The 26,509-nt window shown below is 40.4% G+C and overlaps 1 protein-coding gene across 2 annotated transcripts in view; it reads left to right on the top strand.

The window, feature by feature from the left end:
* The window catches only part of LOC139478175 (glycine dehydrogenase (decarboxylating), mitochondrial-like), a 71,547-nt gene that overhangs the window by 23,266 nt on the left and 21,772 nt on the right, over window positions 1-26,509 (top strand). The window contains exons 2-9 of one of the 2 annotated variants that reach the window (XM_071260527.1): window positions 14,301-14,379; window positions 17,007-17,142; window positions 20,737-20,901; window positions 21,657-21,734; window positions 22,745-22,892; window positions 23,352-23,548; window positions 25,417-25,513; window positions 25,905-26,010. In XM_071260527.1, coding sequence (XP_071116628.1) covers window positions 14,301-14,379; window positions 17,007-17,142; window positions 20,737-20,901; window positions 21,657-21,734; window positions 22,745-22,892; window positions 23,352-23,548; window positions 25,417-25,513; window positions 25,905-26,010 — 1,006 coding nt within the window. Of the gene's footprint in view, window positions 1-14,300; window positions 14,380-17,006; window positions 17,143-20,736; window positions 20,902-21,270; window positions 21,309-21,656; window positions 21,735-22,744; window positions 22,893-23,351; window positions 23,549-25,416; window positions 25,514-25,904; window positions 26,011-26,509 lie in introns of those variants that run through there. The other variant, XM_071260528.1, reaches the window with a different exon arrangement.

The following is a 26,509-nucleotide window of genomic DNA, read 5'->3' as shown; positions in this document are numbered from 1 at the left end:
TGGTTTATTAGGTTTAGGGATTGGTATGACTAGGGCCTGTTTCCAGGGAGTAGGAACCTGTCCGTTTAGGTAGATGAGATTGTATAGTTTGAGTAGTGCCTGGAGCAGTTTTAGGGGGAGTTTTTTAATTATTTGGTAAGAGGTTAGGTCTAATCCTGGGGCTGTGCCCTTTTTCCTGTTTTGGATTACGTAGAGGAGCTCCTCCATTGTGTAGGGTTGATTTATTTCTAGATTGTTATTGTTTGGTTCTTTTGTGGGTTTGTTTTCTGTTTTAAGTTTATCTTGGAATTTTTGGCTGAAGTTGCTGTTACTGCTAACGGCCGAAAAGTGGTTGGCGAGATTATTTGCTTTTTGGGCGGGGTTGGTTGAGTTGTTAATGTTAGGGTTTTTTTTATGTCGTTTTAAGCCTCTAATGGCGTGGATTTTGCGCCAGACCGTTCTGGCATCTGTACGGTTATTTATACCTTCGCAGAATTTTTTCCAGTCTCTACTTTTGGCTATTTGGACTAGTTTTTGAACCTGGTGGTTTAGTTCGTGGGCTATGTTTAAATATTTGTAGTCGCGTTTTGCTTTATTGAAGGCTGATTTACGTTTTCGTCTAGTCTGTTCTATTTCCTCATTCCACCATGGTACCGTCGGTTTGCCTGTCTTAGATGTTTTGAAGGGGATGGAGGTTTTGGCTGCGTTTATTATATAGTCTGTTAGGTTTTTACAATAGGTTTCTGGATCATTATTTTCTATTTCGTTTAAGTTAGCTTCGTTGCAGATATCTTGGAATTGGTCCCAGTTAGCTTTGTTGTAATGGAATTTTGGTTCTTGGTTTTCTGTTTGGATTGGTACGTTTGTATTTCCTATGGTTATCTTTATGGGGAAGTGGTCGCTACCTAGCGGGACGTCGTGTACTTCCCATTGAGTGCTTTGGGCTAGATCTGCGGTGCATATGGTTAGGTCGATAGCCGACATTTTTTTGTTTATCTTATCGTACCTCGTGGGTTGGTTGCTATTAAGGAGTACTAGGTCGTTTGTTTCTATCCATTCGGAGATTAATTTGCCATGATTATCTATTTTATCATCTATGCTCCATGTAGGATGGTGAGCGTTAAAGTCTCCTAGGAATATAGTAGATTTATCGCTTATTTTGAGTAGTTTGTTTAGATCCTCAGGTTGGACTTTTTGTTCCGCCCAGTGGTAAATATTTATGATGTTTATGTTTCGGTTATTTAATGTGATTTTAATGCCGTTGGCTTCTAGGTTTGGCGTGTCTATTTTTATTTCTTCGTAATTTATATCTTCCCTGATAAATATGATTAGTCCTCCTGCGGCTCTTCTTGTTTTCGGTTTAGCTCTGTCAGTTCTAACTGAGTTGTAGTTAGGTAGTGTGAATTTCGATTTTTTTGAGAATTTGGTTTCCTGTATACAAGCAATGTGAGGGCCTTTATTTAGTTTAAATTTAGTTTTTAGTTCATGGCCGTGGGAGGTGAGTCCGTTGGCGTTCCACTGAAAAATATTTAGTCCTTCCATTATTGGTTTCGGGTGATTGGTGATTTAGTTTTTAGTTTTTATTTTATTCGGTGAGTTCTTTTAGATGGAGGTTAAAGAGGAAGAAGGGAAGATCGGTTAATTTTAGATTGAAAGCTACTTTGTGGAAGGATTCCATACTAGCTTTTGGTGAATTTTGACTATGCATATATGCTAGGAGTAAGGTGAGGTTATTTAGGTTTGGGGTGTTGGCTGGTTGGGAAGTTTGGTTTGTTTTAGTTGGAGTAGTGTCTATTGTTTCCTCAGTAGTGGAGAAATCTTCGTCATGGGTTGGATTAGGTTTAGCTGGTTGAGTTTCCATGGGGGAGGCATGTGATGTGGAGGGTTGTGAAGGTGTTGGCGGGATGGGTGTAGCTGATGTTTTCTTAGTGTTTGTGTTTTGTTGTTGTGCTTGCTTGTGGGAGAGCGTTGTTGCCATATGGGCTGTAGGGTGCTTGGATGAGGGTCGTGTTGTGGTGGTCATTTTGAGGTTTGTTTTGCATGCGGGGGTTGATGTTTTGGGAGGGTTCGTGGTTGGTTGAGTGGCTGCTTGTGTGTGTGAGGTGGGTGCGGTTTCTCGGTAGGGCTCCCAGACAGAGCTGTCGGTTATGGGTGTGGTGTTTGTTTGTGGGATGGTGTTTGGGTGTGGTGTAGGGAGGAGTGGTTTAGATGCAGGTGTAGCAAATTTTCGTGTTTGGATTTTAGCCGTTTCTATGTTTATGTGTTTGTTGGCCTGCTGGGTGAGTGTGTGTCTGTGTGGACATTGGTTTGAAAGTGAGGTGTGTTGGGTGGATTTGCAGTGGATGCACCAGGGTGTGCATGTGCCTGGGCAGTCTGTTTCTGCGCATTTTTTACATTTAGTTTTAGGGTAGGTGCATTGGGAAGCAGTGTGGTTATATTTGAGGCACTTTGAACATTGCTTAACCTGCTTTATATAGGGTTTGACTTCTAAGTTGGTGTGGGCTCCGAAGGATATGTGTTTGGGGGCTTCAGGGAATTTAGCGGTTTTTTTAAAGTTGATTATGACAATGGAGGTTGGGACCGTTTTTCCGTTTCTAGTTGAGGTTATTCTGCGCGTGCTGGTGATTAGGGGTTGAGGGTTTTGGTCTTGGTTTATGTTAGCTTCTAGAGATTATAATTGTAAGTCCTCAGTTGTTTCCCTTGGGTTAACCCTAATTACGCCTCGTGTATATTGTTGCCAATTAGGTGTTTGTTTGATTACCGTGACGTGGAATATTTGAGTTATTTTATTTGCTGCGTTGTAAGATTCTCGGTTAGGAAAGATTATCTGGTATCCTTTGTTGGCTTTTTTAATATTGTTGTAATTTATTTTTTGTCTTTTGAACCAAAGTTTTACCTGAGACATAAGTACATTGTATGTACATGTATTATGTTATTGTTCATATTTTGGATGTATGACTACATTGCACACATTACCAACAACATAGAACAACTACAGTAAACCACAACAGCCAGCTGACAATACAAATAAAACAAAACTCCTAAATCTATAAACACCCAGAACCACACAAACTCCCCCAGTCCCCCCACCTTTAGGTATGGCATATTTTAAAATTCAAAAATTTCCACCAAAAATAATTATGCAACCCTAAAGCCCCAAAAGCCTAAATAAATACATTTAGTTTTGGAAGTTTCATTTTCATTTTATTTCGGTACACCTATACTAACCCCTTGACCCATCCCCGTCATGACTTGATTTTCATTAACATTTTACCGACCAATCAAACGTCAAGATAAGGTAAAAGAAAATGGGTAATGGAGGTAACTCATATTTGCCTTGAAACCAAAGCCACCGCCAGTTTAGATAGACATAGAGACATCCTTTCTATCGAAAGATTTTTTAGGGCTTTCTTTTCCGTGTCAGTCAGTTTTTCAACGTTGAATTTCTTGCAAACACTATTGTAATCAGTGGGACAGGCCACGATATTGTTGATATTGCCAACCTAACACTGAGTCTGGTTTGTAACTCACATTCAGATTGGTTTGTTTAATGAAACCTCACATTTATGTCTCCAAGACGACTATCAACAATAAGACTATGCCTCACTGGACACTTTGGATAGCTGAAATACTATCTTGAACAGACACAAACACAGTTTAGTGAGCAGCAGTTGTAACAAAGAAGTATATAACAATGTCATTCAAAGAATAGGAATTACATAATAGGCATCCCATGAGTTATCACTGCTGGGGTCAAGAGTTCTACTTCTCATGTCAAACTATCATAGATCATCATCCTGCAGTCCAGACAGACGCCTCTCACGCAACACTTCGTCAAAGGCCAACAGTCACCGATAGGCTTCACCACACTCCTCACATTTACAGCCTTTTTCTTGTCGTCTGCCTTCAAGTTTGTTGGCACCTTCTCTGCATACCAATCAGTGAACTGTTGTTGGTTCAATTAATTTATTGCCTTTGAACTTTCTTAATGCCAGTCAACAGAATAAACATATATACTGTGTGTTGTTTTTAAGAAACCACTGTTTATTGTTTTTACGGAAGTGCTCTATTCAGCGCTAATAAGCGGTGCTATTTGTTGTTTGATCAGATGAAGGTTAGGTTGGATTAAGTTGGTTGGTTGGTTTTGATTGTTGTTTAACTCCCCTCTCCATTCTTTATTCCAGCTATATGACGGCGGTCTGTAAAAAATCGAGTCTGGACCAGACTATCCAGTGATCAATATCATGAGCATTGATCCACACATTTGGGATCGATGACATGCATCAACCAAGTCAGCGAACCTATCCACCTGATCCTGCTTAGGCCAAAACATTAGTATAGTAATAAAAAAATAAAAGGCCTAGCAATATATCTGAACTTTACTGTCGACTACTCGATATTCCATGTATACCGTAAATCTTGAAATTATTGCGTCTCCAAATTAATATGACTGCTGACCCCTAGCCATCAATGTCAATGCAACTACCCTCACCCCATCCCCTGTGGAATGATACATTTCCTTACCTTAATCCAGTCACGACTATCCTTGTCATAAGAGGCGACTAACGGGATCGGGTGGTCAGGCTTGCTCACTTGGTTGATGCATATCATCGTATCCCAATTGTATGGATCGATGCCCATGATGTCAATCACTGGATTGTCTGATCCAGAGATTTGATTGTTTATACAGACTGGCATCATATACTGATATAGCTGGGATATTGCTTTTTTTTCCATTGCTTTTTATTTATATTTTTTACATATTTTAATGTCATTTCTTATTTTTGATGTTTTAGTGCTAATGTGCCAACTGTGCAATATGAATTTCTTTGAGATAATAAAGTTTTGTCTTATTTTATCCTCTTATCTTAAACAAACTAAACTTCATCCCAGGTCTTACAAGGAAGGAGTCAAACTTTGTCCCAGGTCTTACTTGGAAAGAGTAAAACTTCATTCCAGGTCTCACTAGGAAAGAGTAAAACTTCATCCCAGGTCTTACAAGGAAAGAGTCAAACTTCATCCCAGGTCTTACAAGGAAAGAGTCAAACTTTGTCCCAGGTCTCACTAGGAAAGAGTGAAACTTCATCCCAGGTCTCACTAGGAAAGAGTAAAAATTCATCCCAGGTCTTACAAGGAAAGAGTCAAACTTCATCCCAGGTCTCACTAGGAAAGAGTAAAACTTCATCCCAGGTCTTACAAGGAAAGAGTCAAACTTCATCCCAGGTCTCACTAGGAAAGAGTCAAACTTCATCCCAGGTCTTACTAGGAAAGAGTCAAACTTCATCCCAGGTCTTACTGCTTCCATGAAGTATAGCTTTGGTTCAATGGCAAGTACCAGGATAGAGGTTTATGATATGTATTTCTAACATTTAAACTACATGTGTAAGGGATACATTGGAGTGTCGGACCTGAATGTGTATGATTGGCTGCTTGGGGATGGTGTCATACTAATACTATCCCATTTTGCCATGCAACTGAAGCATGCTCATCTTTGTTAAAAGTTTATTAAAGTACAAAATTCAATATGGGAAAACGCAGATGGTACAATGTCATATCAAATAACATTTTGTGTCTTTGAGGGGATGAAGTATCTCTGTATTCCTTGATAGATAACCAATTGCCAGATGAATGGCATTGCCTAAAGTATGAGTACCGTATGCTAAATACATTTGCATACAAATGCATTTGTTTAAACATGTTTAATCATGTTTGCAAGACTAATCTTTGATAGTGTTGTCAGTTTCTATCAGAGCATGAACAACACTGTTCAGGCATGAATACATCCTTTCAAAAGCAATACATTAGAGCATGTTCATTGGCAGATGAATTACACTATTTTATTTTTACATTATTTATTTTTCAATAATATGTTCAGAATCCAATTATCATGACCATCATTCTGACATTCACTTACATAATCTGGATGTATTTTGTACACAAGTGAATATACAACAGTGTGTAAAGCACTCCAAGCATACAGATATACTCCAAGCATACATATACCCCAGCCCTCCAAGCATACAGATATACTCCAGCACTCCAAGCATACATATACTCCAGCACTCCAAGCATACAGATATACTACAGCACTCCAAGCACACAGAAATAATCCAGCACTCCAAGCATACATATACTCCAGCACTCCAAGCATACAGATATACCCCAGCCCTCCAAGCATATAGATATACTCCAGCACTCGAATCATACAGATATACCCCAGCCCTTCAAGCATACAGATATACTCCAGCACTCCAAGCATACATATACCCCAGCCCTCCAAGTATACAGATATACTCCAGCACTCCAAGCATACATATACTCCAGCACTCCAAGCATACAGATATACTCCAGCACTCCAAGCTACCAGATATACTCCAGCACTCCAAGCTACCAGATATACTCCAGCACTCCAAGCATACAGATATACTACAGCACTCCAAGCATACAGATATACTCCAGCACTCCAAGCATACAGATATACTCCAGCACTCCAAGCATACAGATATACTCCAGCACTCCAAGCACACAGAAATACTCCAGCACTCCAAGCATACATATACTCCAGCACTCCAAGCATACAGATATACCCCAGCCCTCCAAGCATATAGATATACTCCAGCACTCCAAGCATACAGATATACCCCAGCCCTTCAAGCATACAGATATACTCCAGCACTCCAAGCATACAGATATACTCCAAGCATACATATACCCCAGCCCTCCAAGCATACAGATATACTCCAGCACTCCAAGCATACATATACTCCAGCACTCCAAGCATACAGATATACTCCAGCACTCCAAGCATACAGATATACTCCAGCACTCCCAAGCATACAGATATACTCCAGCACTCCAAGCATACAGATATACTCCAGCACTCCAAGCATACATATACTCCAGCACTCCAAGCATACATATACTCCAGCACTCCAAGCATACATGTATACTCCAGCACTCCAAGCATACATATACTCCAGCACTCCAAGCGTACATATATTCCAGCACTCCAAGCATACAGATATACTCCAGCACTCCAAGCATACATATACTCCAGCACTCCAAGCATACATGTATACTCCAGCACTCCAAGCATACATATACTCCAGCACTCCAAGCGTACATATATTCCAGCACTCCAAGCATACAGATATACTCCAGCACTCCAAGCATATATATATTCCAGCACTCCAAGCATACACGGATTAAATGGCCGAGGGTGTGCAGGTACAAGAGGGCCACTAAGCTGCTAGTTGTTCTATACGAAAATGCTACCGTGGCCAAAGGAGTTTAGCAGCTACTGCTGCTGGCCTGGGACAGCTACCGCTGGTTGTCCCCCACAGTAGCATATTTAAACGCTACCATTGCTTGGAAACTACCATGCTGCCAAAAGCATTTACCGCTGCCTGGCCCCAGGTAGCCAGCCAAAGCAGCTACCGCTGCCTGGCCCAATTAGCAAAACCATTGTAGCGACTACTGCCGCCGGCCCAACTGTCAGCTACCGCTTGACAAGATGACAAGATGGCCAATATGCATGGCAACTGTGTGCCCAACATATGCTATTTTAGGATTCTGACCCAGGATTGATTCGGTTACAAGGGGTGATTAAGTTACGGACGTAATTAGCCAATGGTTTGGATACACGCTAGGGCTTGGATGAGTCCAAATTAACTACCCAGTTACCCACACCCCTATTACCCGACCCGCTGTTGGTATAAAGAGATAGGTACAAATTGTCCGATTGGTAATAGTTTGACAGTAGCCCTGGCAGAATTTTTTTATATACACATATAAAACGATGTAGTCATGCATACACTGAAGTTGACTGAAGTTTCAGCTTTGTTCAAACATATTTAAGTCAGAAGGAACGTGTTCATAGTCATGAAGAAATGCGAACATTAGAGACTTGAAATTGTCGTGTAACCATGTAGTTATATAGTCATTATTTTTGTCATGAAACAATATATCACGTGACTAACCACAGGTCCGGGTAGTCCTGTGGGTACCCGGGTCCTACCCAGTACCCACCCGACCCGGGTACCCAAGTTACCCGTCCCAGGCCTAATATGCGTGATAAAGTCATTTAGTAGTGCAAATATACTACAACACTCAAGCATACAGATATACTCCAGTACTCCTAGCATACACACACACCATAGTACTCTAGGCATATAACTACAAGGCGTACTACATTATCACCTTCTATGTGTGTTCGTATAGCCACACAAACGTGAACCAGGACTTTGGCTTGGTCGTGTTTCCTTCCTGTCTGTATGCGATGTTTGAGGCCAGTCCCCCATTGTTAACACACACTGGCAGGTCTTTGAAAGGCATTTAGAAGTGATTCACATAAGGAAGAGAATATATGGATGTCAACTTCTTTATTATGAGGAACACAATGTTTCGGAGTATATGCTTACTCCTTCATCAAGTTCTGTTGGAAACATTGTGTTCCTCATAATAAAGAAGTTGAAATCCATATATTCTCTTCCTTACACACTGACACACTCTAAAAGTCACTAGAATTCTCAGATTGTTGTTTGGGTGGTGATCAGACAAACATGGGGAATGTCGGAGTGTAAGCACTCAATTTTTTTGGTTTTTTACGACAAAGTTATTTGATGCTTAATGCATCTATCCTCAATCATTGGCTTGCTTCTGCAAATGGCACGTTTTTTTTGCCTTTCCCAAAGACTAATCGGTTGAAACTATCAAGGCTTGTGGGTATGGATAATATATGGTCAAAGTTCGCCCAAGGTCGGTCTGACGTGACCCGTAATGGGATGTCCTCAGATCTTTGTTTAGCGGTAGTGAGAACTAAGATCTGAGTTTAATGAGATTTAATTTGAATTTTTACGCCTACTTGCATTTTATAACAGACTAAACTCTACCTTATCAACATGATGGGAAACATGATCATAATAAATGTTAATGTGATATTAGAATATACAGTAAGCTGCTTTGGATAATATCAGTGTTCATTACAAGGCCCCAGTGACAGCACAAGTGAGAGCCATTCTGAGGAAAGGTTTTTAATGCAGCAGTCAGTAATATTCCAGCTGTATCGTGACAATCCTTCAGAGAATCTGATGTGTCTTCATTGATAAGCAGATTTCTATAAGATTTTGAGTTTCCTGCGTAGAAATACTCATGAAAAATTTAAAACGCACAATATTGTGTGTAATTACCCAATGTTGCCTTTTCAGGTTATGTATTTGTTTGTCTTCAGAGATCTTTATTTACTGATTGAATGCAAACATCACTTATGCGGATTCATAATGAACCGGAAGAAATATGTCCAGAAGGCGGTTGTTTCAAATGACCTGGTCAGTTCCCGCCAGATTCAACATTGGTTCCCTGAGAATGGGAAGACACAGTTGGGAAAATGCGGGTTAGAAATTAAACTCGAAGACATAAAATTTGTGGAACCCAGGCGAGCGAACGAGCCTGCACGTTTGCTGTTTCATTCCTTCTCAGCCTTAAATCTCAAAGGGTAGTTTGGACAATGAATGTGCATGTCTTTCACTAAATATCCTGTGCATGACCATACACGTGAGGGGCGGTCGGGTAGCCTAGTGGTTAAAGTGTTCGCTCGTCACGCAGAAGACCCGGGTTCGATTCCTGACATGGGTACAATGTGTGAAGCCCATTTCTGGTGTCCCCCGCCGTGATATTGCTGGAATATTGCTAAAAGCGGCGTAAAACCATACTCACTCACCCCATACACGTGAGCAGAAAGGGAATTGCCTTCACTGTTATATTGGGATTCCCAGACATATTCCGTTGTTATAAAAATAGTCAACTTCTATGGGCGTGTGAATTTTTAGTTTTTTACATTCATTGGGAAATGAATGCAATAACGTGACAAATTCAGCTAATCAGAATGCAGAAATTACAATGAACACAATGAAAATGTAATTATGTGTACATTAACTCCATTTCAAAGACACAGAAGTGCTACATCTCGCGAAATGGGTCCCTCTTGGTGCAGCACACAAACACAAAGCCACCTGAAACAGTTTTTTAAGCAGAATACTTTTTAAGAAAGGTCTACCCATTAGTTTAAATAATCCCAATAGTCTGGGCCCAAAGGAGGAAATATATATTGAATACCCAGTGTGAATTACAACATGATTGAATACTCAATAGCTCTATGTTAGAATGCCCCAGAATTAACCTATTCCAACTGGGATATATATATTCTGTGCCATGTGTCACATGTTCTGTTGGAAAGACTGTTTAATCTCCATAGCTGTCATGTCAGTCTGGTGATGTGACCTCCGACTTTATCTGTGTCACACCATATTGTCTACATCTGCTGATGTATTGAATCATTATTGGAAATATATCAAATGCTTGTGCTGAAAGTTGGCAAGGTAGCCTAGAGGTTAGGGCAGTAACCCATGCAGAAATGTCTGTGTCATTCCTAACATGCATGCAATGAAGGTGTGAGTGAATCCTGTTTTCGCAGTTTGTCGCAGTCCCAATATTTTACTGTCATAACCAGGGGTCCGGAAAATTTTAACAAAATTTGATATCGATTGTCACAGAAAGCAAAATGGCGGTCAATCAAGATTCAATATACGACTAGCTACTGAAAACAATAAAATCTGCAAATCCTCATTGTATGTCAACCAAATGAAAGTTGTTAGCCACGAAATGATCGTCCAGACTTTGAGGGTTTGGCAGATCCGCTCGACTGATCTGCATCGGTCGACTCGCTGTTGTCACGATTTCGCTTCTTGTCTAAGGTTACATATCGTAGCATTGTGAGGATAATGAGGTACATCTATGATGCAAGGTATTTATGTACAGTTGTAAACACCTTTCACTCAAATTAACAAGATGTTCGCAGTAATTAATCCTCGATTCATCAGTGTCAACTCAGTTTATTGCCTATTACAGTGATTGACCGATTGGACTATCATGTAGGTACGATGTTTTTACAGCAATCAAAACAAACAAAGCTTGTCAGTGTGGATAATCTTCATTGTGTTACAACTGCAGACAGAAACTGCTTAGTCCTAACTGTTGATCATGTCCGGTCAAAATTTAAGAATGTCCGGACAATACTTTTTAAAATGTCCGGACAGAAAAATTTAAATGTCCGGTAAGCAATATTTTAAACCGGACATTTGAGATTCCCAATCGGACATGACCGGCACATATAACTGCGAATAAATCTGTGCCAGACAAACAAGTCACTGAAAGCATGAACACCTATCTATGTCAGCGTGGCACAATAACACAGCCAAGTCACTGTCTTTTCAGTCCTATCCTTCCATTGAATCTCCATGGGGTTTGCTTAGTCATGGAGTCAAAGATAAGGATTATCTGAGAGCCATGATCCATGCAATATGGGTCACAATTCAGCCGAGTCAAGAGCCTGACCTACCTGTCCCTACTCAAGTCAATGGCCTACGATATAAGAGACAGAAAACTCCCAATTTGTACAAATATGTTGACATATACAGATAATAAGCTCTTGTATCTGTCAGTGATGTAGGCCTACCTGCAAAATTGCTTAAAAGGTCAAGTAAAGTCTGCATAGCAATTTTGCAGATTTTTAAACTTTAGGGTATACTTATTCACAAATGCTCGACCAAAGTTATATTGGAAATACGGATAAAGCATAAAACAGAAGATAAAAAATGACTGTCGAAATTGTGCCCCAAAAGAAAAATTCTGCCACGGAGGGGATTCCTCTTTCTGGGGTTAAAATGGGTTCTCAGTGTTTGATGTCCTGCGCAGTTTCAAAGATTATGACGATTGGGATGACGCTCAGTCTGCCTGCTTCTGCTTCGGATTGTTTAGTATTGACTTTTTTCTGTCTGCTCATCCATTTCATTACTGTGTCCACAACTTATGTCACCATTAGTAACAACACCGAACCTTCAGTTGTTTACTCATGGGATTAATCCCTGACCGGCATTTATTGTGTGGAATAGGGCAGCTGGTGTTTTACTACCCAAACAGGATGTTAATAATAAAACTCTAGTTTCCATTTATTGCTATTTCAATTATTCGCATTGCATATAACAATGTATGCAATGTTGTTATTTTTGTAGGATTAACAGAAATAGCAGAAACGGTAAATGTATAAGGGCTAAGAATCACCAGATAGATAAGACAAGGCAAACATATCAGACAATGAAAACAGTTGTCACTGCTGTGCCGGTAGCTTTAGACCACGCCCCCAAATACAGGGTTCGATTTAACAATATTAAACTTGAAAAATGCAAATTAAGATTTATGTCTACATGCACCAACATGACCAAGTGCATGTCAAATCAAATTTATTCTGACTAGGCCTTTACTTTTCTACACAACAACCTGATTTTGCCTTGCACAACTAATTTCATATTAACATGCACTCGTTGCAAGTCATTTGAAGTTCCTGAAATAGGTTTGTTTTGGAAGCCGATTTCAGAGCGTGTGATTTCAGCATTTTCACGAATATTATGAATTTTTCTCTCTCAGAAATTGGCTAAATTTATCTAGGAAGATTGATATTCGCAACAAAATTGCAATCAGATTTTTTCCTTTACTTGCCCTTGAAGAAATATTTTAATGGGATGAATTTGACTTGTCACACTTGATTATGAAACCTCTCAGGGATATCTAGGACATTTCAGGGATCTCATATCATGAATATCTCTGTTAATGCCTTAGGCCCTGTACCACAAAGTGCTCATACTTTAACATAGGTTTACAATAGTCATAGTACTACAGTCCCTTTGTGGAACGGGGCCCTGGGAATATTTTTTTTTCACTCATTGATATGTCATGTCAAGGGTCAAGGTTGTCCTCAAGGTCATCACCTGAATTAAAGGTTTACTGCCGAGCTGTAGGTCAAGGAAATGTTGTACATGTCTTCATTAGGCCTTGATCAAGACTGGAACATGTTAGTGACCTCCATGTAAGGTCAAGGTGAAAGTGAAGGTTATTTATAAAGTATGTTTGCTTCCTTTTTCTGCAGTTTTTTTTTTCCAGTCACATGTCATAGCACCCAAAATGTTTGCTTATCACCTTATTTGAGAAGGCTATACTGTACATGCTGTAGGTCAATGAAACTTGTTGTATATGTCTTCCTTAGACATGTTAGGGCTTGGCTGAGATCGTAAAAAGTCCATGAATTACCTTTGTGAGTGGGTGAGTATGGTTTTACGCCGCTTTTAGCAATATTCCAGCAATATCACGGCGGAGGACACCAGAAATGGGCTTCACACAATATACCCATATCGGGAATCGAACCCGGGTCCTTGGCGTGACAAGCGAACGTATTAACCACTAGGCTACCCGACCGCCCCGAATTACCTTTGTATCAAAGATCATAGTGAATGTATGTTTGACATGTATGTAGTTGTTATATTATGTGAAAACTATGTACGAAAGTGCCGAAAGGTCTCAGTGACCTACTTCCAAGGAGTAGTATATGCCATATTTCCGTTGTTACTCAATATTTGGGACATGATATGTGGTTATATGACGAATAACCCGGTGAAATGTTCTTCGAACACTCACAACTGATATTGAAGGTCAAATTCACAGTAACTCAAGAATTGTATATTTTAGTACATTTTGTACATATCATCCTTAAGCTGGAGCATTCAAGTGGAAATGTTTTCAGTTACCTTCACAGAAGGTCAAAGTCACTGGAATGATAAGTCATTTGGTAGTTCTGCTTCTTTGTGTACCAAACCAACCTACATGTGACTTTTTTGTGAGAGCTTATACCCATGTTTTCTCCCAGAACAATTATTAAATCATGTGATTGGTTGAAATTGAGAGTCAAGGTCATTTAACCAGACTTCTGTTTTGAAGTCGTATCTTTTTTGTATTTTTTATTCAATGTAACTTACAGATCTGTCTTGATGGGTGCTTATTTGGGCAGGGCGCTTAATGCACCAAATTCAGTGATCATTTTGTTCCAAACCTGACAGTTGATAATGGTTACTTGACTTACACAATGCTTCAGCAACATATAGTGGTAATTAATCCCTTAAACTCACATCACCCTGGCCAAAAGGGATGCCAGATTAGGATTTGTTCCCAGCACACCATGCTGGTCCTAAGAGGCAATGTGGATCTGTTGGTCAGGTGCTGGCTAAATGACTGATAGTCTGTTCTTGTACCCCAGCAACGTAGATTGTTGCTCATCATATTGATCACTCGTTTGTCTGGTCCAGACTCAATTATTTTTACAGGCTGTCGTCATAAGCTGGAATATTGCTAAGTGCTGCGTTAAACAACAAACAAACAAACATATAACTTAAAACTTCATTGTCTCCTTGGAATGAATGAATGTCTGTTAATTTCAGTCAATGGCTGAGCTTATCACCAAGACAGTTCCAGCCAATATCCGCCTCAATAGAGACCTGAGGCTTGAGGAGGAACTAGGTATGTATGTTCATTTTTAGGATAGAGAAAGTATCAGATAAAGCTAAAGATGTTTGTTTTATGAAATTACGGGACAACCTCATGTTTTCAGCTGAGGGATAGTGTGGTGTTCTTTAGAGCTCTGCATAACTATTGATTATGAGAATAAGTATTCCAATATATTTCATGTTTGATATTCAGTATTCTACCATATCTAGATCATGTAGATATGACATGTGAATTTTTCATGTTAATTATTTTCATCTCCAAACTAGCATGACTAAGGACTATCAGTCAATTTAAAATTATGTCATAAATATTCATGAATTCTCTGATGATAAGGTTGAGTATAACATTAATAAAAATACAAGTTTTATGAGAGACAAGGTTTCAAGGCCTGATACAAGCTTTTCTAGAGTATGTGTTTGCCATGATGAGTACAGAGACACATGCTAAGACTTTCGTAAAATCAGAGAAAACAGGCTTTAGGCCAGGCTGCACGAATGATTGCCAATGATTTTCATGTCCACGTGAGAACAATCTACAGATTACAGCAATGATGCCAGCATGCAGTCATCATCAAGCCTGGTTTCTCTGATTCTTTATAAGTCTTAGCATGACACTAGTATTGATACAAGAATGTTGTATCCTCGTATCGGGGCGCCGTTTATCAGAAAAGACACAAGGAAACGTATGTGAATTTTTATATTCATGGAAAGCAACCTATTATATCCATAGTTGTGTCCTTTTTTGGCCTTTAACATGGAATTTGGATACAGACTAATGTCAAGAAAACAAGATACCGCCAAAAAATGCATTGCTATTTCAATCAGAAACGTTCATGAACTATTTTTATGAAATGATGTTTCTTCTGCAGTTCAGTATACATGCTTCAATGTGTCAAGGCATACTGCTTATCAAGGAAGTTAGAAAATCGTTAGTTACACTGTCCAAATACCTCTGCTTTCATATAGCATATGTTAGATTTTATTGTCCTCCATGATTCCCCAAATAAGTTCCATTGGGTTCAGGTCCAGACTGGCCATTCCAGGAATGTAATTGTTGCACGTCAAACCATGAGTGAGACTGCTTCCTCTCTATGTTTTGGATCATTGTCTTGCTTTAATACCTACTGATCACCATACAAGACCTGTGCTTTTGGAAGGAGATTTACCTGTAGAATGTCAGTGTACACAGCACTAGTCACGTTACCTTCAAATACATATAATGGTGTGGCACCCAACTAGGGCTGGGACCGGAAACTCTGGTACTCGGGTACTCAGGTCGGGTGGGTTCTGATTAGAATCTGGGTACTCACAGGACTACCCGGCCCTGTGGTTATAGTCACGTGATATATTCTTTAATGACAAAAGACCCGTGAAGATTCCGGGGTAGAATAGGTCTTCAGCAACCCATGCTTGCCGTAAAAAGCGACTATGCTTGTCGTAAAAGGCGACTAACAGGATCGGGTGGTCAGGCTCGCTGGCTTGGTTGATGCATGTCATCGATCCCAATTGCGTGGAACGATGCTCATGATATCAATCACTGAATTGTCTGGTCCAGACTCGATTATTTACAGACCGCCTTCATATAGCTGGAATATTGCTGAGTGCGGCGTTACACAACAAACCAAACAACCAACCAATCATGACAAAAATTATCTGGAATTCCATATGGTTACACTACAAGTCGCTAATGTTGGCATTTCTTTCTGACAATATATGCATTCCTTCTGACTTTTATAGGTTTGAATAAAGAAAAATACTTTTTGCCAGGGCTCCATTCAAACAATTCTCAATCAGACATTTTGTACCCATCTCTTGAGACCTACAGCGGATACCCGGGTAGGGTCAGGTAATGGGGGTTTGGGTACCCGGTAGTAAATGTGGACTCCCAGCACTACACCCAACACAGACACCCAACCCCAACCATAAAATTTAGGACTGTACTTTGGACACTGATAAATTTGTTTTTTTCTGTACCTTTGGTCCACATTTTTACACAGTTTGGATATTGAACATACAGTAAAAATTGAACTTTCTTCTGAGAACATAACATTGTTCCAATTGAAATTTCTTTGTTCCAAACACCAGTTCAAGCATCATTCTTGCTGTTCAGGTTTTAGGAGTGGTGATGGAATTCCTCATGATTTCTTCCAATCCACTGCATGCAAATGCTTTCTTATTGTCTCTTTAGAAACATGAACTGTTCTTCTATTAACCATTTCATGCCTAATATTTGTGAGCAATTCCATCTCCACTCTCAATATTTTTTAAAACCCAGTACACAGTTGATAGTGGAATGTCTGTCCTCTCTGTAATGACCTGTCCTAATCTGTTTCTTAACTGTATAATTCAGAAATAATCTTTCTTTCTTTCCAAAGCTGCCATTTCCACAATAGCCTTGTTTGCCGTCTGCTAGTTTGTTTACCAAGGAAGACAACTCTGGTCATACTTTACAAATATGATGCACAGAGTTGTTTCCCTTAAATCAAAGTTAGAATAAGTTCTATGTAAGTTCTACATGCACCTTCTATATGGCAAATATTGAGGGCCAAAATGGCATGACAAATTCTCAACAATTTCTGGTCAAACTATATATAGGTAACTAACTGTTGCTGACCCATCTCCATGCCCTTACCCCGACAGGTGAGCATGAGCTGATTGTGAGACTGACTGAGATGGCGGAGAAGAACCAAGTGTGGCGCAGCTACATTGGCATTGGCTACTACAACACCTACACACCCTACACCATACTGAGGAACATCTTCGAGAACCCAGGATGGTCAGTGGTATTCATTTCAATATAAATACCTGCAGGCAGTTATTTCCAGTCTCATTAAAATCAGATCTTAGTTCTCGCTACCGATAAACAAAGATCTGAGGACATCCCATTGGGGGTCACGTCAGAACGACCTTTCATCCGACCAATCAGAGCGTCGCTTACCAGATCATGAAAGTGACAGTCGGAATGTGATTCCTAATCATGCAGCCTCGAAAACGTTGAAACAGGGTATTCCGAACGATAGTTATAGGCTTAACGACTGAATCTATACAATCTAGACCATATATTAGCCATTCAGGAACATTCTTTTGTTCAGGTTTCAAATTTTTAAGCGAGAATTTGTATCCTGCTTTTATGTTAAGTGCAAAGCTGTTTTCATGACATTTGAAACTTCTTCTTTTTTAAGTCTTGCTTATCTCAACATTTGCTGTAGGCAGACATGGCAGGCTGCAGGTTTGAATGTTCAGTGATGCCATTTGCAACACTGCTTTCATTTGAAACACTGCTATGATCTGGAACACTGCTTCCATGTGGAACACTGCTTCCATATGGAACACTGCTACGATCTGGAACACTGCTTCCATATGGAACACTGCTTCCATATGGAACACTGCTACGATCTGGAACACTGCTTCCATATGGAACACTGCTACAATCTGGAACACTGCTTCCATATGGAACACTGCTACGATCTGGAACACTGCTTCCATATGGAACACTGCTACGATCTGGAACACTGCTTCCATATGGAACACTGCTACGATCTGGAACACTGCTTCCATATGGAACACTGCTACGATCTGGAACACTGCTTCCATATGGAACACTGCTACGATCTGGAACACTGCTTCCATATGGAACACTGCTACAATTTGGAACACTGCTTCCATATGGAACACTGCTACGATGTGGAACACTGCTTCCATTTGGAACACTGCTACAATCTGGAACACTGCTTCCATTTGGAACACTGCTACGATCTGGAACACTGCTTCCATATGGAACACTGCTACGATCTGGAACACTGCTTCCATGTGGAACACTGCTTCCATATGGAACACTGCTACAATCTGGAACACTGCTTCCATTATCTTGCGTTACATACTTTCTTGGCTGACTTAATTACCTGTCAATAATGAGGAGCAAAGATTAATAAAAATATTGATTAGTGTTTAATAAACACTCTTGAAATACAAATCCTAACTGAATTACAAAGTTTTGTTTGAAAAAACATGTTATCAATTTGAAACAGTTTTTATTTGGCCAAGGGTTAATGAGAGTCGTCACAAATGGCAATTTGACATTTGCTCTCGTCTTATGCCATACCGCGGTATACATCTTTATGTATGATATGCCTACATTATAAGATTGACTTGGCTGCACAAGAAGTGTTGCTCTTCCTTTCTTGTATGTCCTAAATGAGATTTAAAGTAGTTATTGCATGTATGTTACCTGTAGATATTTTCACATTAACATGGTGAACAGTTTTTTACCTTTGACTTCTAGACCTTATCTTGACTGGTAGATAAGCTCCCTCCAGTGAGAGAAAGGTCACTCAGTATGTCCTTATTGTAGGTCTGTGTCTTCTCTACTTGATACAACCATACTTTCATAAGTATGCATGTTCGTGGGACTCCATACAGAAGGAAACTGAATCTTAGACTTTTTTACATATTCTTGTTTGGTTGGTTGGTAACAGGTTGGTTGTTTGACGCCTCACTCAGCAATATTCCAGCTATATGACTGCGGTCTGTAAATAATCGAGTCTGGACAAGACAATCCAGTGATTGATATCATGAGCATCGATCCACATAATTGGAATCGATGACATGCATCAAGCAAGTCAGCGAGTATGACCACCCGATCCCGTTATTCGCCTCTTACAACAAGCATAGTCACATTTTACGGCATGCATGAGATGCTGAAGACCTATTCCACGCCGGATCTTCACGGGTCTTTTTACATATTTACCTTAGTTTACAATAAAAACTCGAATTCATAAATATGTTCATCTCATAACAATGCCATCTTTGGTTTTAACAATGATTAAAACAAATCTCTTAAGCAGTGCCAGTTATGTTTTTCTCTGCATTTTCAACTATTGTTGTTGTTTATGAAAGAATCACAGGTCCCCACCAAAGAACATCACACGCTCAAATGGCTAGTCCTTTGCTGGTCAAGGCATTATGGTCAGATAGCTATTTTTAACAATACTTTCATGAAAATTCAGATGATGCAAGTTAAAAAAAACTGTTCAAATTTGGATAGCTTTAAGGGAGGTAATTCATGCCCATTGCAGTAGAACTATCAACATGATGTCACAATTGCAATGAGATATCCCTTTCTCAATACTGAAGAGTCACTGTTATGGAGAAATCTCAGTCTGGGAAGTGTTAAATATGGTTAATCTGTGATACTACATGTCTGGTTATCTCTCACAGTTTACATTTGGTCTATTCAAGCAATTCATAATTTTTTCAGATTCTCTGTCCTGTCTTCAGGCTATTAAAAATAATTCGTGTCAGCATCCACTTTTACTTGACATCATTGAATTGTATAATAACCCTTGCTGCAGGCCAATACAACATTGTCTTTAGCTGGTAACCCAGCCATGTTGGAATCATTGGTAACACAATGGCTGATGCTGCAGCTAAAGCAGCACTCAACAAATGTGACACCACTTCTAATTCCATACAGTGATCATAAACCTGTGATCAGATGTTACATCTGAGATCTAATGTAAAAGAAGTGGGAAACCCAAGTAGGTTTCAATAAATTACACAAATTAAACCAACTATCGGTTATACCTACTTGGGTTGTCCGTCCAGATATGAAGAGGTCGTAATGCGTATTGGCCACAGCAGATACACTCATTTATTGAAAGGTGAGGATCCTCCATTTTGTATCCCTTTGTTATGAGAGAATCACGGTCAAGCATGTACTGCTTGACTGTGTTGATTTTGCCATCACAAGCGAAAAATATTTCAAATCCCAAAGAGGGCATGTAAGACCACGTCATTTATGGAAAAAAAATTTCTGCCACATTTTTAATCGTAGAATATATGTTCATTTAACTTTGGCTAAATTTGACCATATTTGCCAACACCTGAAGGGATGATGTAAATAGGGCTGGGGTCCATGCAGGTAGCAGAGGTACGGCAAGTCCCCATGAACACTAGCACAGTGATCTACCTTCAGCTGCTGGCGATCTATAGCCCTTTTTTATTGTTACATAAAGTGATTTCTTTTTATAGTTGTATGCTAGTTTTAAATATTTATCACTGATATGGGGGCAGACGTGTAGCCTAGCGGTTAAAGCGTTCGCTCGTCACGCTGAAGATCCGGGTTCGATTCCCAACATGGGTACAATGTGTGATATTGCTGGAATATTGCTAAAAGTGGCGTAAAACCATATTCACTCACTCACTAATCTGTGATATTCTGGTTATTTTACTGTCCATGGATGACAGGTGTATTCTTAATGTATAACTTTTCGTCAGGATATGGCTAAAATATTGCTGAAGTTATGTTAAATATTAACTCACTCACTCACCCACCCATTCAAGTCATGCTCTTTCCTCCAACACCCCACAGGGTGACCCAGTACACACCTTACCAGGCAGAGCTAGCCCAGGGCCGCCTGGAGAGTCTCCTCAACTACCAGACGATGGTGTGCGACATGACAGCACTCCCCATCTCCAACGCTTCTCTCCTGGATGAGGCCACAGCGGCCGCAGAAGCCATGTCCGTGTGCTACAGGTAAGTTGTGTGCGACATGACAGCACTCCCCATCTCCAACGCTTCACTCCTGGATGAAGCCATGTCCGTGTGCTACAGGTAAGTTGTGTGCGACATGACAGCACTCCCCATCTCCAACGCTTCACTCCTGGATGAAGCCATGTCCGTGTGCTACAGGTAAGTTGTGTGCGACATGACAGCACTCCCCATCTCCAACGCTTCAATCCTGGATGAAGCCATGTCCGTGTGCTACAGGTAAGTTGTGTGCGACATGACAGCACTCCCCATCTCCAACGCTTCACTCCTGGATGAAGCCATGTCCGTTTGCTACAGGTAAGTTGTGTGCAATATGACAGCACTCTCATTCTCGAATGCTTCTCTCCTGATGAGGCCACAGCGGCCGCAGAAGCCATGTCCGTGTGCTACAGGAAAGTTGTGTGTGACATGACAGTACTCTCATTGTTAAATGCATAACTCGTGGATGACGTCACAGCCACAGCTGAAGCCATGTTCGTGTGCTACAGGTAAGTTGTGTGTACCTCTACATCCGCAACCATCCAAATAACGTCTCTTGTCTTAATTTCAAGTTTCACTATTACTCACTATTAGGATAGGCGCGCCCTGCCTAATGGAGTTATGTTCTTATATAATCCTATTAAAGTCTAAGTCTATGAAATAAGAGTAGTTAGACTGCTAAACTGGATCACGTTGATGAATGGGGCCTGTTATTGTCAAGCTGAATCATGAAACATTTTCAAATAATAAGTGTTTTTCAGACAAAACAAGAGGAGGCGATTCTACATTGACAACAAATGTCACCCCCAAAATATTGCAGTTGTGGAAACCAGGGCACAGTAAGTACATGGTCGGATGCATATGATTCACGAGTATGTCGGATAAACGACATAAAGTAGTATCAACGTTTGTGATCGAAAATCAGACAACTACACGATAGATAACGATTAAACACGTAATAAAAAAATAAAAATGAAATATTCATGTTGTTATGTTACATTGTTAGCGGAACATGTTTTCTAATCATGCAACCTCTAAAGCTGAACACAAAACAACTGTTACGGACTGTATGACTGTATGACACGGGCTGTTGTCTCGCAGGCAGATGACCATTGAGTATGCTGTCTAATCACTGTGCCGGATTGATGATTGATTTTGGTAATTCGTTGCAAATTAGGTGTGTCAGAGTCAGAGTGCGAGACTGTCGAATTAGCGGGTGGAGATAGCACTGATTTATTCAGTTCCCATCATTAGTGTCGGATAGAGCTGATCTTCAGATTAACGAGTGTCGGATGAATGAGACTTGACTGTAGTTTGTTGTAAGACAATGTATCAGTTATATAGTGAGTGAGTGAGTGAGTGAGTGAGCTGGCTTAAGTGCTTGTTGAACATTATTACTGTCGTATCATGGTTTATGAGATTAATGGAGGAGCATAGGCTGCTAAACTGTGCGAGTGTCTTTGTGAAACCCATAAGTACGGGTGTGATTCTGTTACACCAATGATTTTAACCAAATCTTGACATGACTAATGCATGCAAGTACAACAAAGGGGATAGTCTTAGAAAGCAACCCATATGTTGTCAACCGACTTTGTGGTTTAGAGGATAGAGTGTCTGCATGCCTGGAGAGTAGAAGGTGGTTTATTCCCCAGCCGCGTCATTCCAAAATATGGGACTTGCTGTTATCCCGCCTGAGCTTCGGCAATCACACACACGACGTCACACCACTTCTTATACAGACCCCAATGGTTGAACATTACCACTGGTGTCAATACTGTCACGCCATCTGTTTGATTAATAACTGCCAAACTATTCTATAATCACATTGTAAGTTCTACATCTCTGACAGTGCATTGGGAATTGACATTGTACGAAGCAACTGGCAAGAGATGGACTTCAGTGGGCAGGATTTCAGTGGTGTCCTCATCCAATATCCCAACACAGACGGCAGCATCGAGGACTATGCTCAGCTTGTTGCAACTGCTCATGCTCACGGGGTATGCCCTTCCTCCTTGTAGAATTAGGCTACATTCACTACTCACGTAAACATGACAATATAAACATAGTTCATGGGAACAATGTATGAACCCGCAAAGATCCGGGTCAGAATAGGTCTTCAGCAACCCATGTTTGCCGTAAAAGGTGACTATGCTTGTCGTAACAGGAGACTAACGAGATCGGATGGTCAGGCTCGCTGACTTGGATTAAATCATGTCATCGATCCCAATTGCGTGGATCGATGCTCATGATATCAATCACTGGATTGTCTGATCCAGACACGATTATTTACAGACCGCCGTCATTTAGCTGGAATATTGCTGAGTGCAGCGTAAAACAACAAATCAACCAACCAACAATAATGTGTGAAGTCCATTTCTGGTGTCCCCCACCGTGATATTGCTAGAATATTGCTATAATTGGTGAAAACCCAACTCACTCACTCACTCTGTTGTCAGACCCTGGTGGTGTGTGCTACTGACCTTCTGGCCCTCACTATACTCCGACCCCCAGGGGAGCTGGAGATGGACATTGCTGTGGGAACCACCCAGAGGTTCGGCATCCCCCTGGGGTATGGTGGGCCCCACGCTGGCTTCTTTGCCTGTAAGGGATCCTTCATGAGGATGATGCCTGGCCGGATGATTGGAGTTACCAGGTGAGCTTAAAAAACACAAGACTAATGCTTAGTTTCTTAAATAGAAACAAGCAGCTACATTAAAAATGAAAAGGAGCTCCAGGTAGAACCAGAAACTTGAAAATCTAACTTGCTTCGTTCTGTGCCATAGTATTACAGTAAGGGCTTGGTGAAAGGGAAAATCATATGGTTCAGGGACTGTGAGACAGACTGGGAAAACATATACCAAGTGACTTGTGGGTGCTGGCTTTGCAGGAAGCAAATATTACTGTTTCTATCGGTACACATTGCAATAAAGACATGTCATCGAAGTATCTCCTACAGTCGAACCTCGTTGAGTCGAACTCGTGGCAACCTGGAAAAAAGTTCCAGTTATCCATAGTTCAAGACAACCATCAAAGTGAATTTTCTAAATTAAAACATCATGTTTTGAGAGATAATTACCAGGTCCAGACGCAACATTTTATTTCAAGGTGTATTTCAATGCCCAGGCTGGTGGTAGGGAAGGTCCGACATCTAAGGTGTATCTTTAATTTTACTGTTGCCATCTGGATCGGCAGTGTTAAAAAATTCATAGCTCGAATAATATATTCACTAACATAATAATTTTCCTCATTCCTCAATTTTCACATGTTAACAGCAGAAATGTGCTACCAATGTGCAAACAGTAATCATCTTGCACCTTGATGCAAGGTGTGCTTGTTAGTTAGGCTTGAGACCCGTGAAGAACGGGTGGTCAGGCTCGCTGACTTGGTTGATGCATGTCACCGATCCCAATTGTATGGATCGATGCTCACGATGTCAGTCACTGAATTGTCTGGTCCAGGCTAGATTATTTACAGACTACCGTCATTTACCTGGAATATTGCGGCGTGAAACAACAAACAAACCAAACCAAACCAAACCAATTAGGCTTGATTGGGTATAGGCATATTGTCAGAAAGCATCCTGGCTGTAATTGCAGCAATTGCAGCGAGGTTAATCAATTGTGTGTGAAGTGAGTTGAAAGTTAAAAGTTTGGCAATTGTGGGTGTGTAGACTTTTTTTTTTAAACTGGTCGGAAATTATATGCTTAATTGGGACTCCCAAATCAGTTTGATGCAACCAGTTCGACAGATTCAAAATATAAATGATGATAATATAGAAGATAGTCACAAGCACCGGAAGATGTGTTCATGACAACAGGGAATTTGACATATCCAAATTCAACACAGCAAGGTTCGGCAGTATTCTTAATTTGAAGCATATTGTTTTTCGGAATTTGGGCACTTATTAATTCATTAGTTCTACATAGCTTTTGACAGAAAACTAATGGTAGGTTGATCATATAGCTAGCTATGGATGGAGATTGAAATATTCTTGTGGACAGATCTGTTTTCCTAATTACTGTCTTTGTCGTATTAAGCGCTCTGCTCCACGAACCTCCCCCTGACGTATCTGATCTTCTGGTCCAATCTGAAAGTAATCTTATAAGTGCCCATACTAAGACCATTAACATGACAGTCCCTCTTTTTCTGTGTTTATTCCAGATTTGTTTTACAGAGTACAGCAGAGTAGAAGGGGCATATAATTGCGAAGTAATAAGATATTAAAGTTTCATCAACATTTGAACCAAGTTTGTTTGCTACTACTCGGTCTCTGAAAACAAGTCAAACTTGTTGTGAATGGTTTTAATAGGTGCCCCCTTTGTCAATTTTCTTAGCATTGGTTCACTTGTCAAGCACCTCTCTATCTTGAATTCCATCCAACTATGTTGAGCAATCCATAGTTTGACAATGTTGAGTTACAATATTAGAAATAATATAATCTCAAATGGATTGAGTCAACCAGGTTTTACTGTATGCCTTATTATGATATGTACAGAGTTTCGTGGTTCCTTCCTCCCCCAGAGACTCAAGTGGCCGTGATGCTCTGAGACTCGCCCTGCAGACGCGGGAACAGCACATCAGAAGGGACAAGGCCACCAGCAACATCTGCACAGCACAGGTTGGGTACACTACTGCCAGGCATTGCCAGTCTAGAGAATCAAGCTGCTTATGATGCACTGAAACTTGATCTGAAGAGTTGCCTCCCTTTTTTTGTGCCAGGATCTGCAGGTCATGGGTTTGAATCTAAGATTCTCGGAATGATTTTTAGTTTCCCATGCCTTTTCACAAAAGAGGTAAACATCTACAACCTTCTTCACATGTCGCTTCCTTGATTTATAGTATTGCCATCCATTTGATACGCATTTAGGAATCCAGGTGAATGCACTCACCAGTGTACTACCCTTTCAGAGTGTTTGTGAAGTGGACAAAATACATTCGTAAACAATGAAAAAAGAATTGTTTGCATGAGCAGCAAATAGTTTCCTCAGTGTATTCTTTGTAATCTGCAGGCTCTGTTGGCCAACATGTCTGCCATGTATGCTGTTTACCATGGAGCTGATGGACTGCGCCACATTGGAAGCCGAGTGCATCATGGTTCACTCATACTGGCTGAGGGTAGGCCTGCATCCTCAGTATTTCACCGATATGCTGCTGCACGACCCATGGGGATTTCGATTAGAATTGGTCCCCAGCACACTATGCTTGTCATATGACTTTTGGATCGGTGTCCAGGCTTAGTGATTTGATGATAGCATGTCAACAACCCCCTTGGCATGGATTGTTGAGCTTAATATCAATCACTGCTTTGTCTGGTCCAGACATTTGCATGGGTATGTTATATAGCTGGAATATTGCTGAGTGTGGAAAAAAACAAAACAAGGCATGGTCCGTTATGTGTCATTCTTGTTGTAAGAGTTTGGGAAGATCACAATTTTAGTTTGAATGGTATACATATCTGAATGGATGATTCACGAGGAAAGATGACATTTCAGCTGTACTTTTGTGTACATGCGCAGTTATCCAGTATATTATGTCTCCATTCTGTTGTGATAAATATCAAGGCATCTTCCCGTGGCAAGGAAGTTAGCTGACAATAAAAGTCCAGTTTCCACTC

The sequence above is a fragment of the Haliotis cracherodii genome, unplaced genomic scaffold (genome assembly GCF_022045235.1).
Source record: "Haliotis cracherodii isolate W230 unplaced genomic scaffold, xgHalCrac1.p SCAF_4, whole genome shotgun sequence".
Taxonomy (NCBI): Eukaryota; Metazoa; Mollusca; class Gastropoda; order Lepetellida; family Haliotidae; genus Haliotis; species Haliotis cracherodii.
This window is presented reverse-complemented; position numbering and strand designations above follow the sequence as displayed.